The following is a 16620-nucleotide window of genomic DNA, read 5'->3' as shown; positions in this document are numbered from 1 at the left end:
GAATTTTGATTAGGTGGACTCGGTTCAGTGGTAACAACCATGGAACTAAGACTGGCCCATTCTTAGCCATGTGTTTATAAATTTTATTATTTTTATTATATAGTATAGGGATATGTTAGTAAATATCTTAAAAGATCCATGCCCTTTACTTTAGAAGTTATTAAATCGAGATGATTCAACAGGTGAGGTCGAATCACATATCTCCATAAAATTTTAAATTTTTCTAATAAATCTTTTAATTAGTTTTAAAAAAATATTTAATAGTTTTTTGAATGTTAATATTAATAAATATTTATTATTATTAAAAATAAAAGTTTAAATGTTAAATGCCCTTTTATTAAGCTTGGATGAAAACTTTCATCTTAACGGAATGTTTAAACTAGAAAAATGGTCTTTTATAATAGAACGGAGGGACGAGGAAGTAAATAAGCTTATAAAATCTTTTGGCATTAGTGAAACTGAGTTCAAATCTTTTATCCATGCCGTGTTGGCTAATTTGTGGCTTCTAATATAACACATATCCTAATTTAGTTAATGTCATAAATCTGACTATGGATAGTCATTGATAGGTCCAAGCAGTCAATTATCTATTTTCATATCTCCTGTGTTATTTTTATTTAAAGTCATATAATATTGTATGTCTATTTTTATGATTGTTGAAAATGAAGTTTATCAATTTCAAACATGGCATTCATAATAAAAATTACATTCACTGATTAGTACCTCCATAGCAATAAATAAAAATATATAAAAATAATTAAGAAAGAAATGAAACTAAGCATCTCTATTTATAGAATAAATAAAAATTTTCCATTTTCTTTAAACTCAGTGACTGATATTGTAAATAATAAAAACATAAAAAAGCCAAATTAAATAAGTTTTTTGTTTAATTTTTAAGAGCATATATATATTAAATAGTTTTTTTAAAACTTTTGAGGGAGGGGCCAAAAATGTCTACTGCAGAATGCCTCTGTTTACCCACATTAAAAAAAGTAGATAAATATGGAGAAAAATGTGCGTGAATCTATAATTAAAAAATAAAATAAAATTTACTATTTCTGGTTGACCACGCACACCAACCAGCCTCACCAACATTTTTTTTTCATTTAAAAAAATAATCAGGAGTAAAATAACTAAATCATTAAAATTTTTCAAAAACAAATCTTCGAAAGCAGTTTCCGTTGACTAGTTTGACGGTGATCATAGAAAAAACTCACACCGGGGGGTGACTGTAACCACGTTCGGATGAAGAGAGAGAAAGAGGTGTTTTGAATGCGTCGGCCGCGGAGGTTCGGGCCCGAGCCCGAGCCTGCGACGTGGCTCGGCGGCGGCGCCCACAAGTATCGCGGCTGTCGCGTGCCGCATCGATGATGTGTCCTCTTCATGGGCGCCAGCTGTCACTATTTTAGCGGCCGGCCCTCGTGGGCCCCGCCCTCTATAAAAATATAAAAAAATAAAAAATTACAAAATTTAAAATAAAAAAATGGGGTTTTTTTTTTGGGAAATTCTAATATCGAGCGTGGTAGATGAGGTGGTCCCCACAGCTATCTTGCCTATAAAGCTCCGCCCTGGCCTCTCTTGTTTCGCCGTGTGAGTGTGAGAGAGAGAGAGAGAGAGAGGTAGGTGTCGGCGGAGGAGGGTCTGAGGCGGTGGAGGTTGCGCTCGATCTCCCTTGCTTTGATCTTTTGATGATCGTTTTTTGATTTGGTTATTTGGTGCTGAGTTTGGTGGAGATCTTGATTTTATTTTATTTTATTTTTCTCTTCTTTCATCTTTGATTTTGTGTTTATTTGGTGATTTTTTTGTCGGACAAAAATGATCTAGTTTGAGTTTTGGGGTTTTTTTTTTCCTCAGATTTATGCTGGGTTTGATTCGGTTAGGGGTTAGGTTTGGTTTTGGTTGTATGTGCGTGTGTGTCAGTGTTTTTCTTCTGAGTTCTTGGATTGTTTTGTTTTTGCAGAGGACGATCGCTGATAAAAGTTTCTGGTTCTCTGGAAACGGAAGAAAAAGGTTCTGAAACTGTGTTTTTGGGGTGGAGAACTGAGAGATCTGGTGTTTTTTTCGGATAGTTTTCGTGGGTTTTATTTGGAGATTTGGAATCCAGAACTCTGTAAATCTGTTGGCCTTCTGGGCTAGAACGCCGTCTCTTTGATCTGATAAACAAAGAGAAAAGCATACATCTGGGTAGGTGTGTTTATCAATGGCGGCTGTCCCGGGCTCTTCTCTCCAGCTTCGGAATGAGCCAGTGGCCCTCTCATCGTCTCTGAACCGTCAGAAGGTCTTCTCGGTAAAGAGCCGAGCAGTGCGATGCTTGGCTTCGAGGCGATGGGTGCCGAGCCCTGTGTCCCTGGAAAACAGGTTCTTTGGCGCTAGACTTCGCCCTTCAGAGAAGATCCAGCTATGGTGGTCCGATGGACCGAGCCGCCCCTCAAAACTGCGTGTCTTGCGCCCATCCATGGCCTTGTCAAAGGTGCCGGAGAAGCCCCTCGGGCTCTATGATCCTTCCTTTGATAAGGACTCTTGTGGCGTTGGCTTCATTGCTGAGCTATCCGGTGATCCCAGCCGGAACACGGTAGATGTTTTCTCTGAAAATATATATTTATATATATATATATATATATATATGATTGGATGTTGCGTGATGTATTCATGAATATAAATTCGGATACGTTTTCTAGGTGGCTGATGCACTGGAAATGTTGGTTCGTATGACCCACAGAGGGGCATGCGGCTGTGAGGCCAACACCGGGGATGGAGCTGGCATCCTCGTCGCTCTCCCGCACGAATTCTACAAGGAGGTATATGGTTTTAATATCTTCAGAAGATTACTTTCTTGTGAACTTGCCTTTGTTATGTTTTGATCTTTGTTGTCGTTGTCACTTGTGTCTTTTCATTGTTGCTAATCGCCAGCCTGTTCCCCCACTCTCGTTGATTTTTTATTTTATTTTATTTTTTTGGTGATGTGTTACTTGGATGGTCTTTCTTCAGACACCTTAGTTTGTCTATGGTTGTTCCTATTATAGCAGTTGGTTATTAATCAATGTACTGACTTGTTTGTTGTTTGTCTGGGTTTGTTGTGGTTTTCAGGTTGCCAATGATGCTGGGTTTGAGCTGCCACCTCCTGGTCAGTACGCTGTTGGTATGTTCTTCCTGCCCACAGATGGAAATCGGCGTGAACAGAGCAAAGTTGTGTTCACTAAGGTAAAAATTGTAAATTCTTGCTTTTGTTTGTGCAGTATGTAGTAAATTTGTAGGTTTCACCTAGAAGTTTCATTGTCTTGAGCGAAGGTACTATTTGGAAAAAAATACTATTCATGGCTTCTCTGAGAACAGCCAGGCAACCAAAAAGCTCTATTTTCTCTCCCTTAATTTTATTAGGAATGTTTCTCCATCTTGACGTTGGTTCTGATGGTTCTGTATTATTTTGTTACCTTAAAGTCTTCTTATCTACAAATTCCTTTCTTGATTCTGTTATCTAAAATCATTAGTAATATAGATGTTAAACCATTAACAGTTAACAAGCTAAGAGTTGAGTTCAAACTATTATGCCTGTATTGTTGACCTTAAAATTATATGTAAAGGAGTTCTGCATTTTGCTTTTCATCCTCTATAATCAAGAACTTTAAATGCTTTTCTTCATAATTGATCTGACCCTAGTATAGATATCTGTTCTATATGGGTAAACTGATTTGCTTTTTGTTATCTAAAATTATGATTTTAATTTGAATTTATCATCAATACTTTTAACTACCATGATTATCTTGATTTCCTTAAAACCGTGTTATTCATCCCTTATTCTGCACAGGTCGCCGAGTCATTGGGGCATGTTGTCCTTGGATGGCGCCATGTGCCAACTGATAATACAGGTTTGGGCAAATCTGCTCTTGAGACAGAGCCAGTAATTGAACAAGTGTTTCTCACCATAAGTCTGAGATCAAATGCCGACTTTGAGCAACAGGTCCTTTAATTCTTCAATACTTGGGGTTGATATGGGAAAAGATTGTTTAAACATGCTCCACATGGCTTGTTCTAACTATGCTAGCCTTTATTTCCATTGACAAGTGCAGATGTATATATTGCGGAGGGTCTCTATGGTTGCTATTCGAGCTGCACTAAACTTGCAGCATGGTGGAATGAGGGATTTTTATATATGTTCCTTGTCATCAAGGTTTTGTTTTTATCTTCTCTTCCATTTTGATCTTTTGCCTGGCCAAGTGCAAAGAACTTTGAAGATGCCCTAAAAAAAGAAAAAGGGTTCTATGCTTTGTCTTATGAAATTTAACAGATATCTGATGTCCACTTCTATGTTTCCTCTTTTTTTATGTATTAATTTTTTGTTTTATATTTTATTTTATTTTTACTTCCATTTGGGAAATCTTGTCGTTGCTCAATCACTTGGAACCTTTTCTTGCTTTGGCAGGACTGTTGTCTACAAAGGTCAGCTCAAGCCAGTTCAGTTAAAGGATTATTATTATGCAGACCTTGGTGATGAAAGGTTCACAAGTTACATGGCCCTGGTAAATATATTTCCCAATTGATATGCTTCCTTTTGCACAGACATTAACTCTGCATTTCAACGGCGACCTGCTTGGGAACTCTGGTAATCAATCTGATGTAAGATTAAGTGATGTGTTCTGTAAGACATCAGGCTTTGTATATTTTCTGTTCTGATGTATTATGTGCGATTTTGAATTTGGGTAATGGATGCATTGGGTAAGTTGAGTGGAAGCTCTTGATAGTTGATACATAGTAAACCATGTTGCAGAATCCTGATGCAGTGCTTCTTGTGGTCAGTTGAGGATGAGACTTCCAATTTGGAGGTGGAAGGGAAATAAAATTGGTCAAGGTAGCTTAGGGTCCCATGCTGCTTTGCATTGGCACTGAAGATTAAAAGGGCCTGTTGTCTTGATGAGAACTTGTTCTTCTTCCAAGAAATATTTTAAGTTAAATGGAGTCGTAAGAAGAAAAATTGAATAATTGGCTAATGGTCCTTGTTTTGTTGCAGGTCCACTCACGATTCTCCACAAATACCTTCCCAAGCTGGGATCGTGCTCAGCCTATGCGTGTCTTGGGGCACAATGGAGAGATCAACACACTTCGTGGAAATGTCAATTGGTACGCTATCAGATTAAATGAATGACAATCCTGTATTTAAATTTGTGTATGTAAACTTAGTTGCTGTACATTTTATGTTTGTATAATCAATGGTTAATTTTGTTGATATCCATGACTTCTCTCCCAATTAGGATGAAGGCACGCCAAGGTCTGTTGAAGTGCAAGGAACTTCGCTTATCACAGAATGAAATGAAGAAACTTCTTCCTATTGTGGATGCTAGCTCATCTGATTCAGGTAATTATTGCACCCTTAGGCTTGATAGGAATGGAATGAACATATTATGTAGGTGGTATTATGCCCATGATATTTATGTCTGCGGAACGTTTTTGACATGTCCTTATTGATGAATATCTCTACATAATCAATTGAAGTCCTCTAATGTTGAAACTCTTTGTTATTCTAGGGGCTTTTGATGGTGCCCTTGAACTATTAGTTCGAGCTGGTAGAAGCCTACCAGAAGCTATCATGATGATGATCCCTGAAGCCTGGCAAAATGACAAAAATATGGATCCAGATCGGATGGCTTTGTATGAATACTTCTCTGCCCTTATGGAACCATGGGATGGGCCTGCTCTGATTTCATGTGCGGTTACTTCTATGTTTTTACAATATTTGTTTAACTCCAAAATCGGTTGTTCTAACTTGTATTATTGTTGATATTGCATTCAGTTACTGATGGTCATTACCTTGGAGCAACATTGGACCGTAATGGATTGCGGCCTGGTCGGTTTTATATAACTCACAGTGGACGTGTTATCATGGCCAGTGAGGTTGGTGTGGTGGACATCCCCCCAGAAGATGTTTCCAGGAAAGGGAGACTCAACCCTGGGATGATGTTGCTAGTAGACTTTGAGAATCATTGTGTTGTCGATGATGATGCTTTAAAGAAACAATACTCATTGGCAAGGCCTTATGGTGAGTGGTTGAAGAGGCAAAAGATATCCCTCGAGGACATTGTCAAATCTGTGCCTGAATCAAGTAGGCCTGCTCCTGGCATTTTTGGAACACTTCCTGTAAGTGAAATATGGTTATGCAGGTTTTGTTTTTGTTTTTTTTTTTAATGGATAATGGCATCTACTTTCCTCGGTAAATCTCAGCTGACCTACATATCCTCTCATGCCTTATTTTAGGTGCACACTCGAGATGATGACATGGAAAATATGGGAATTCATGGTCTCCTGGGCCCACTGAAAGCCTTTGGGTAGTTTGCACTTAACATAGTCTTTTTTTTTTAATTTATTTTTTTTATTTGTGTGTATACAAGAATTGTTTTAATGGTTTTGAAATATTTGCATCTGAAATGTTACTTACAGTTATACTGTAGAAGCTTTGGAAATGCTGCTGCTTCCAATGGCAAAAGATGCCACTGAAGCTCTGGGCTCAATGGGGAATGATGCTCCTTTGGCTGTCATGTCAAATAGAGAAAAATTGACCTTTGAGTATTTTAAGCAGATGTTTGCTCAGGTCACTAATCCCCCAATAGATCCAATTCGAGAAAAAATTGTGACATCTATGGAGTGCATGATTGGTCCCAGAAGGGGACCTGACTGAAACCACTGAGGACCAATGCCATCGCCTTTCACTGAAAGGACCTCTTCTTTCCATTGATGAAATGGAAGCAATGAAAAAGATGAATTATAGAGGCTGGCAGAGCAAAGTGCTGGACATCACTTACTCCAAAGGGCGTGGTAGGAAGGGTTTGAAAGAGACACTTGATAGGATTTGTTCTGAAGCTCGAGATGCTATTCGGGATGGCTATACGATTCTGGTACTGTCTGACAGAGGTGAGGAAGCTTAAGCATTTATATAACAACTAAAACATCCTTAACTTCTCTCTCCCTTGTATTTGTGTGCCTTGGTGGTCTTGAATCATCTTCCCATGCACTCACCATGAAACTGAATTATAATAAGCGGTTGTTGAGGACAGAAATTATGGCAAACTAGCATATGCATTTCGCTGTATTTTTGTGCCTTATGTTTCCATTTTTACTAAGATCCACCTTGATGTTCCTCGTGCTTCAGGTTTTTCATCTGAAAGGGTTGCTGTAAGTTCCCTTCTAGCTGTGGGCGCTGTACATCAACATCTAGTTTCAACTCTTGAGCGTACACGAATTGGGTTGGTTGTGGAATCTGCTGAGCCTCGTGAGGTCCATCATTTTTGCACTTTAGTTGGATTTGGTGCAGATGCCATTTGTCCTTATTTGGCCATAGAAACCATCTGGCGGTTGCAAATTGATGGCAAGATTCCTCCTAAAGAAAATGGAGAGTTCCATTCACGGGAGGAGCTGGTTAAGAAGTACTTCAAAGCAAGTAACTATGGAATGATGAAAGTTCTTGCTAAGATGGGAATCTCCACTCTAGCCTCTTACAAAGGTGCACAAATATTTGAAGCTTTGGGTCTTTCATCAGAGGTTATCCAGAAGTGCTTTTGATGGGACACCAAGCAGAGTGGAGGGTGCAACGTTTGAAATGCTTGCTCGAGATGCACTTCGCCTTCATGAATTAGCATTCCCAAGCCGAGCTTTACCAGCAGGAAGCGCTGAGGCCATAGCACTTCCTAATCCTGGTGACTACCATTGGCGCAAAGGAGGGGAAGTACATCTCAATGATCCTCTGGCTATTGCAAAGCTGCAAGAAGCCGCCAGAGGAAATAGCGTTGCAGCATATAAAGAATACTCAAGGCGTATACAGGAGCTAAATAAGATGTGTAATCTACGGGGCATGCTGAAGTTTAAAGATGTTGCAGAGAAGATCCCCTTGGATGAAGTGGAACCTGCCTCTGAGATTGTGAAGCGTTTCTGCACTGGAGCCATGAGTTACGGCTCAATATCCCTGGAAGCACATACTACTCTAGCTATCGCAATGAACAAAATTGGAGGGAAGTCTAATACTGGTATGATATTTAGAAATCACAATAGCAAACTTTTTATCTTTTACTTATTCACAATTTATCAAAACTCAACTGATTATGCCCCTCCTTTTTAATTCTTACCACCGGCGTGATGGATAGTTCTCTTGGTCAAGGGATAAATATGGGATATGCCAAATTCATGCCCAATTGCCTCATTGAGAGTTTGGTAAACTGGAGGAATTGCTTTATCACCTTTATGCCACTTTCATCAAAGAAATATCCATTCAAGTGGTTACAAGTTTGGGAGATAGTTGGGATACATCTATACCAATTTTTGCGATTGATTTCTTATTTTAGATATCTTGCCATTGTTCCCTATAAAACTAGAGTATCGAAGGGTGGACCTTGTTTGATCTAGAAAGCATACTATAATTTTTTTCTCTTTTAACTTTTTGAGGATGCTAGATCTAATTGGATAGTTGCTCTCCAAAATGTTAGCAACAGGCTTGTCATTTACCTTTTGTCACTATTCCTTGTCAAGTCTTTTGACAATGATATTTTGAGCTCCTAAAATGCCTTGCTAGAAAAAAAAGGGAACATATTGTTTGCATTCACTGTACTTAGTAGTGATGGTTGGTTCAATTGCAGCACTTATTTTTCACAAGCTGACATCATAAAATCTGTGCTGTTAGTTGTCTCTTATGTAGTACTCATACATAATTGTCACAAATCATCCAACTTAGTTCAATGTTGGAGGATTAGTTGTTTTGGGAAGCTGAGGCATTAAATTTGAGATTTTGTTGTTTTTCTCTCAGTACATCATTTTCTTTGAACTGTTTAGGTGAGGGAGGTGAACAACCTTCACGTATGGAGCCTCTTCCAGACGGGAAAATGAACCCAAAAAGGAGCGCCATAAAACAAGTTGCAAGTGGAAGATTTGGAGTGTCAAGTTACTACCTTACCAATGCTGATGAACTACAAATAAAGATGGCTCAGGTATTTTCCCTGAACAAAGAATTTATTATTTGTCCTATATTGTGCTCTTCGTAGTCTGTACTAGGTCTTCTTCTTCCTTTGTGCTTCATATCTTCCTGCTGGAACAAGAGTTCCTCTTTTTTATGAAGCTATGTTCATGCACAGATGCTGCTGAAACTTTGCATCTTTTAACTGATGCATACCTTGCTGTTTGGTGAGATTATGTATGCTTGGAATTTGGTTTTGCATTTTTATTTTGCTTTAGGTCTGACAATCTCTTGACCTTGCGTAACAGGGAGCAAAGCCAGGTGAAGGTGGTGAACTGCCAGGCCATAAGGTCATCGGTGACATTGCAGTCACTAGAAACTCTACTGCTGGTGTGGGCCTCATTAGTCCTCCTCCTCACCATGATATATATTCAATTGAGGATCTTGCTCAATTAATTCATGATCTCAAGGTATTTATGCACAGACAACTCTTCAGTTAGGTGCTAAGGTTTTCTTAATATCACATGTTAAAAACAGTGTGTGGCGCTTTCTTTATTTTCTGCTTTGTGTATTTTTATATCTCTTATCTGACAATGAGTAATTGCTATTGATCATTGCTAATATGTGGTAAAAAACTAATTCCTTTTAATTTTTGTAGAATTCTAATCCAGGTGCTAGAATTAGTGTCAAGTTGGTCTCTGAGGCAGGTGTTGGAGTAATTGCCAGCGGTGTTGTGAAAGGGCATGCTGACCATGTCTTGATCTCAGGCCATGATGGAGGCACTGGAGCCTCCCGTTGGACAGGTATCAAGAATGCTGGGCTTCCTTGGGAGCTTGGCCTGGCTGAGACACATCAAACTCTAGTTGCAAATGATCTTCGAGGCCGAACTATTCTTCAAACTGATGGCCAGTTGAAAACCGGAAGAGATGTTGCAATCGCAGCTCTGCTTGGTGCAGAGGAGTTTGGTTTCAGTACTGCTCCTCTTATCACTCTCGGATGCATAATGATGAGGAAATGTCATAAGAACACCTGCCCAGTTGGCATTGCCACCCAAGACCCAGTGCTTCGTGAGAAGTTTGCTGGAGAACCAGAACATGTTATAAACTTCTTCTTTATGCTGGCTGAAGAATTGAGGGAAATTATGGCTCAGTTAGGAATTAGGACAGTTAATGAGATGGTAGGCCGTTCTGATATGTTAGAAGTTGATGAAGAAGTGATTAAAAGCAACGAAAAATTAGAGAATATTGATCTCACATTGCTACTTAGACCTGCAGCCACTATTCGGCCAGATGCTGCTCAACATTGTATTCAGAAACAAGATCATGGTCTTGACATGGCTCTGGACCAAATGTTGATTTCTGCATCAAGTGCAGCTCTCGAGAGGGCTCTTCCAGTATACATTGAGATGCCAATTCGGAATGTGAATCGCGCTGTTGGCACTATGCTTAGTCATGAAGTTACTAAACTGTATCAGATGAAGGGTCTTCCTACAGATACAATTCATATCAAGCTAAATGGAAGTGCTGGCCAGAGCCTTGGAGCTTTTCTATGCCCTGGTATTACACTTGAGCTTGAAGGAGACAGCAATGATTATGTTGGAAAAGGATTATCTGGTGGGAAGATTGTTGTTTACCCTCCTAGAGAAAGTCAATTTGATCCAAAGGAGAATATCGTCATTGGGAATGTTGCTTTATATGGTGCAACGGGAGGGGAAGCATATTTTAATGGAATGGCTGCAGAGAGATTCTGTGTTCGTAATTCTGGTGCAAAAGCAGTTGTAGAGGGCGTTGGTGATCATGGGTGTGAGTACATGACAGGAGGTACTGTTGTTGTACTTGGAAAAACAGGTAGAAATTTTGCTGCAGGTATGAGTGGTGGAATTGCTTATGTTCTTGATGTGGATGAGAAGTTCCATACTCGATGCAATACTGAGTTGGTCGATCTAGATAAAGTTGAAGAAGCTGAGGATATTGCAATGTTGAAGATGATGATTCAACAACATCAACGCCACACTTCAAGCATATTAGCAAAGAGAAGTGCTTGCAAATTTTGAAAATCTACTCCCAAAGTTCGTGAAAGTATTTCCACGAGATTATAAAAGGATCCTTTTGAAGTTGAAGGCTGATGAGCAAGTTGCCAAAGAAGCTGATGAGCAAGAAGAACGAGAACTGATGGAGAAGGATGCTTTTGAAGAACTCAAGAAGTTGGCAGAGAAAGCGAATCTGGTAATTTATTTTTGATAGTAAAGATTTTTTTTTTGGTTTAGAGATTAACTCATCAAGAACCCATTATATTGTTAGAGTATTATTGGCTTTCTATATTGTTATATTAGAGGACTTAGGGATATAATTTCTTGATTGTTCATTTTGTTATAGTAGTGTTTTCAATCAGTTAATTGGGAAAATCATTTGCTTCCCTGATTAGTATATTATTATTATTATTATTTGGTGTTTGACACATCGGTTGCTTAAGAGAGTGAGGCCCTTAGAGCCCTTCAAGGGGCGTGTCTCTCCCGCAGGTTTTTTTTTTGCATATATAAATATTTGAATTTGAAACCACTTGGTTAAACTACTCAAGCCTCTATCACTTGGACCAACCCCCATTGGTGTATATCTCTCCCCTGGGTGTTATTTGCATATATAAAGATTCGAATTTAAAACCATTTGGTTAAACAACTTAAGCCTCTATCACTTAGACCAACCCCTGTTGGTGTATATATTTTTATTTTCATCAGAAACATTCTGAATGTCATGATATGAAGTTTTGGTACGCTGATGCTGCCAATTATGTAGAAAATTAGGGTAAAAGTGTAAGTGTTGATTTAATGGCAAATATGACATAAAAATTTTGCTTTTTAGATCTAGTCTTTTTACTGAATGTTACGTTGGTTTCTAACATGCACTTTAAACAAACAGGTCGAAAGGTCAACAGCACCTAAGAGGCCAACTCAGGTTCCTGATGCTGTCAAGCACCGCGGGTTTGTTGCTTATGAGAGGCAGGGAATATCATACAGGGACCCCAATGCTCGGATCAATGACTGGGAAGAAGTTGCTGAAGAGTCGAAGCCTGGTCCTCTGTTGAAAACACAATCTGCCCGCTGCATGGATTGCGGAACACCTTTTTGTCATCAGGTAACTGATACAAAAGAACCTAAAAATGTTGCTGGTGGCAATGCTTGTGGGTTATGATTATTTTATTTGTGTGATATTCTTCATGGTGCTGGAAATAAATATAAATTAATGTTCTTAAATGGGAGGCTGATCCCTGCAATTCTATTGTCTTCAGGAGAACTCTGGGTGCCCTCTTGGTAATAAGATACCGGAGTTCAATGAATTAGTCCATCAAAATAGATGGCGTGAAGCTTTGGATAGGCTTTTGGAGACAAATAACTTCCCAGAATTCACAGGACGAGTATGTCCTGCTCCTTGTGAAGGCTCCTGTGTTCTTGGCATCATTGAGAACCCTGTATCCATTAAAAGTATCGAATGCTCCATCATTGACAAGGCATTTGAAGAAGGATGGATGGTGCCCCGACCTCCCCTTCAGAGAACAGGGTAAAAAAATTACTATTCATTATTTTCTGTTTTCTATATTAAAACATAATTTTGTTCGATGTGGCATTATAATACCTCTCCTGGTTGCTCATTTTGTTTTCCTACACTGTCCGTTCAGATTTTTGAACTGCCCATTCAAATGTTGGAAGTTTGTATTGTTCAATTCAGTGATGTTATCTGACATCAAGGAAATTGGAATTGTTGATGCAGGAAGAGAGTTTCAATTGTAGGAAGTGGCCCAGCTGGTTTGGCTGCTGCTGATCAGCTAAATAAAATGGGACATCATGTTACTGTTTTTGAGCGTGCTGATCGTATTGGAGGCCTGATGATGTATGGAGTTCCAAACATGAAGACTGATAAGGTTGACATTGTTGAGCGTCGTGTCAAGCTCATGGAAAAGGAGGGAGTTAATTTTGTGGTGAATGCAAATGTTGGAACTGATCCCAATTACTCTCTTGAACGGCTTCGGGCCGAGAGTGACGCAATTATATTGGCTTGTGGAGCCACAAAACCAAGGTAACAGTTAAATATTTTTACTTGGTTAAACATTTTTTAATGAACTTATATTTGAACTGTATAGTTTTTTTTTTCATGGGCATACACAAACTGTTCAGTGACTGGACAATGTTTAACAATATGATAATTAACTAATAATTGATTCTGGGGTATCACATACCTCCGAAAAGATCCTTTTGGTAATGTCTGGGTGTTTCGTACAAGTCAAAAATTGCTGTTTTATAAGTGAAGCTCTGCTAATGAATTGACATGGCTGGTAAGACTATTGCAAACAAGAGGCTGTGGTAACGCTTTAATGCCCTTTTTTTTTTCTTAAAAATTCTGTAATTTCTTTTTTCTTCCTCTATTTTTTATAATAGCTTTAATACGTATTGTACACTAAGTAATTTCATTTTGTTCATGAGATTGTGTTGGGTAAGTTGGGTTATGATCCAGTCTTTTAAACATGTTATCTTGTTTTTAGCACATGTTACTTACTTCAATTTCTGTTCAGGGATTTGCCTGTTCCTGGGAGGGATCTGTCAGGAGTTCATTTTGCGATGGAATTTCTACATGCAAACACCAAAAGCTTGCTTGATAGCAATTTACAGGATGGTAAATACATATCAGCTAAGGGGAAGAAGGTGGTGGTGATAGGTGGAGGAGACACAGGAACAGACTGCATTGGCACATCCATCCGACATGGCTGTACTAGTCTTGTAAACCTGGAGCTCCTCCCTGAGCCACCTCAAACAAGAGCACCAGGAAACCCTTGGCCCCAGGTTTGGCTCATCATATGTTCTTATACTTCGGATTTCTTTCTGGCTGTCTTTCTTAATGAAAGTAACAACCTTTATAAGCATTATAGCTGGCTTCTGAGATTAAACAAGCAAGCGAAATTGTTTTACCCATTTGTGATCTCACTAAGCGTTTATGAAATTCTGAATCTTTTTTTGTTAAATGTCCAGGCATGAAGCTCTATTTTTGTGTTTGTGGGCATATTAATATATTATTTTCTTTCCATGCTGGCCATTATGATAATTGCTTTTCTGATCCTTAATTATGGTGATTGAAGTATGTAATTTGCCTTTGTTCTCTCAAGGGATCCTCTAGTTTTCACCAACATCTACGCAAATACATCTGCAAACTTTATCTATTTCACAAAGAGTGCTTGCTCTTCTTTCTTAATTTCATCTTTTTTTTTTTCAGTGGCCTCGTATTTTCCGTGTGGACTATGGTCATCAAGAAGCCATCACCAAATTTGGCAAAGATCCTAGATCATATGAGGTCCTGACAAAACGTTTTCTTGGAGATGAGAATGGGGTCAAGGGACTTGAATTGGTGCGTGTCCGCTGGGCAAAGGATAGTAGTGGGAAATTCCAATTTGAGGAAATCAAAGGGTCAGAAGAGATAATTGAGGCTGATCTTGTCCTATTGGCGATGGGTTTTCTTGGTCCTGAACCAGTAAGTCTCCTCTTGATTTTAACTATTGTTCTATGTTTGATTGTTGTAATCTTATTCTGTGTACAATTTCCTTAGGTTTATCATAGTTTGTCCAATAACCTAGGGTTTGGTGTAGTGCTCGACTACTTCACTATCTAGGAATCTGATTATCTTGTTAGATACCCACATATAAGATTTCCTGCATTGAGCATAGTAACACCATTTTCCTTTTCCTCAATCTTCCACTCAAACTTCCTGCCATGATTAGTTTTATTCGACGATTTTATCTTTGAAATTATCCTGCTGGCTTCCTATTAGTTCCCATTTCAAGTAGGGGTATGAACTATTCTGTTTCTGTTCCTAAATCATACATGATACTTGCCGTCTTGTTTAGTTATTTCAATAGTTTCATCTTTGAAATTGTCTTTTTCTCAGATTCATACTAGTTTACACTATGAATGCCCTCATAAAACTTCCTAAATATAGTGTGGAATGCCTTTAGTATAACTCTGCAACTTCAAGAAAGATCATGTGACAAATCTTCAAAACTTTATTATAGACAATTGCTGAACGACTGGGACTAGAGCGAGACAACCGCTCGAACTTCAAGGCAGAGTATGGACGTTTCTCGACCAATGTGGAAGGAGTTTTTGCTGCAGGTGACTGCCGGCGTGGTCAGTCACTGGTTGTTTGGGCCATCAATGAGGGCCGTCAGGCGGCCTCTCAGGTGGATAAGTACTTGATGAAAGAAGAGGTTGATATTAACACTGAGAATGGCTCGTGCCAGGGAGATGTGGTCAAGAGTTTTGACAGCAAACAGAGTGTAGCTGCTTAAAGGCTTTCTTCCTCTAATTGCTACTATTTTCCTTTCTTCCTTCCAAATATGTGGGTTTAAATCCTGATTCTTACTGTAGAATCTAAAGCCATCAGCAAAATTTTAGGGTTGGCGAGCTGACTGAAGAATGGGTGTGGATTCTATTCTCTTCCTTTGAATTGGCTACGGTGGAAGATGATGCAAAGTTGGAAAAAGTTTTGTTAGGGGGGGCATTGCGTAGCCTGTTCTTTGTTTATTATTAGTATTATTAGTATCATTATTTTTCTTTTGTTTTGGGGTTTTAAATTTGTTTGTAGAGTTGCGTTTCATGGCTTGATAAATAATGTACATGAATGTATTTGTTTTGAAAATAATAAATATCAGGCATTGTTGCTGAAGGTTAGCAGCAGTGTATGAACATGGGCATCTCAGTTGGCCGGACGCTTCCTCTTTGTTATGCAACTTTGCTATTGTTCCAGTTTTTATTTTCAACTCTGATCTGATATGCATGTATATGTATGTATATATATATATATACTAGCAAGCGGTCCGTGTTTATGTTGCACGTGTTTATGTTGCAAGTATATGTAAATATATAAAATAGTTGGTTTTGTAGGCATATAAATAATTATTTTTTTATAAATTTAATAAATCGCAGATAGATAAGGGTTTAATAATAATAAAATTTAGTTTGAACTTTTATTTTAAAATAGGAAAAATTATTTTTTACCCCCTAATAGTTTAAAAAATTTCTAGACAACCCCTCTGACTTTTGAATTTGTCGGACATCCCTTCTTTTTTTGTTTCACTTCATTTTTTTCTCTTTCAGCTAATTCCGTCTAATTCATTTGATTGAATTCCATTTTTACCCTCAACAATGGTGGAAAAAAGCACATCATCTTTTTTAAAATAACCCAGTTTTTTCCAATCTTTCAAATATTTTTTGAAAGACCTTGAGCCTCACCGCGGATCTCTAGTGGCCTTCGACCATTTTCATCACCATCTTCTGTTGCTATGGGTTCTTCGGGTTTGCCTTGACGATGAAGTCGATGGGAAGGGCTCGGCCTTGAAAAGGAAGAGACCGACGAGAATCGATATACTAATGAGAGATGTGTTGTACTTTAGAGAACCGAAGAAATCGGACGAACGGAAGGAGGATGAGGAGGGGGAGGGTATTCGGTGTTTTGTAAGAGAGGAAGGAACGATTTAGAACTTATGTCGATCCCCTTGGAGATTCTTAATTGGTATGTGTGTTTTTTTTATTTCAAATTCATCCGATTTATGTCAATTCTTTTTGTATGGATAAATTTGAAATTGTCGGAATGTTTATGATGGGGTTGATTGCACAAACCAGGATTGATAAAAGAAAACAAAGTAATTTAAAC

At 38.5% G+C, this 16620-nt stretch overlaps 1 protein-coding gene across 1 annotated transcript; it reads left to right on the top strand.

Annotated features, from left to right (window-relative positions):
* The first annotated feature begins 1585 nt into the window (after window positions 1-1585).
* LOC120257177 (glutamate synthase 1 [NADH], chloroplastic) lies at window positions 1586-15676 on the top strand. Its single transcript, XM_039264755.1, is given in 26 exon segments — window positions 1586-1655; window positions 1961-2572; window positions 2679-2798; window positions 3088-3201; window positions 3806-3958; window positions 4068-4168; window positions 4421-4517; window positions 5006-5115; window positions 5247-5350; window positions 5520-5699; window positions 5786-6129; window positions 6247-6317; window positions 6430-6646; window positions 6648-6900; window positions 7139-7542; window positions 7544-8009; window positions 8809-8963; window positions 9238-9399; window positions 9588-10958; window positions 10960-11154; window positions 11845-12060; window positions 12215-12483; window positions 12694-12999; window positions 13493-13760; window positions 14188-14442; window positions 14981-15676. Coding segments are annotated over 25 exon segments (6579 nt in total). The 5' UTR covers window positions 1586-1655; window positions 1961-2200; the 3' UTR covers window positions 15257-15676.
* Window positions 15677-16620: the final 944 nt, after the last annotated feature.

Source organism: Dioscorea cayenensis, unplaced genomic scaffold, assembly GCF_009730915.1.
Source record: "Dioscorea cayenensis subsp. rotundata cultivar TDr96_F1 unplaced genomic scaffold, TDr96_F1_v2_PseudoChromosome.rev07_lg8_w22 25.fasta BLBR01001922.1, whole genome shotgun sequence".
Taxonomy (NCBI): domain Eukaryota; kingdom Viridiplantae; phylum Streptophyta; class Magnoliopsida; order Dioscoreales; family Dioscoreaceae; genus Dioscorea; species Dioscorea cayenensis.
Note: the sequence above shows the minus strand (reverse complement) of the source record. Positions and strands in the feature narration are given on the sequence as shown.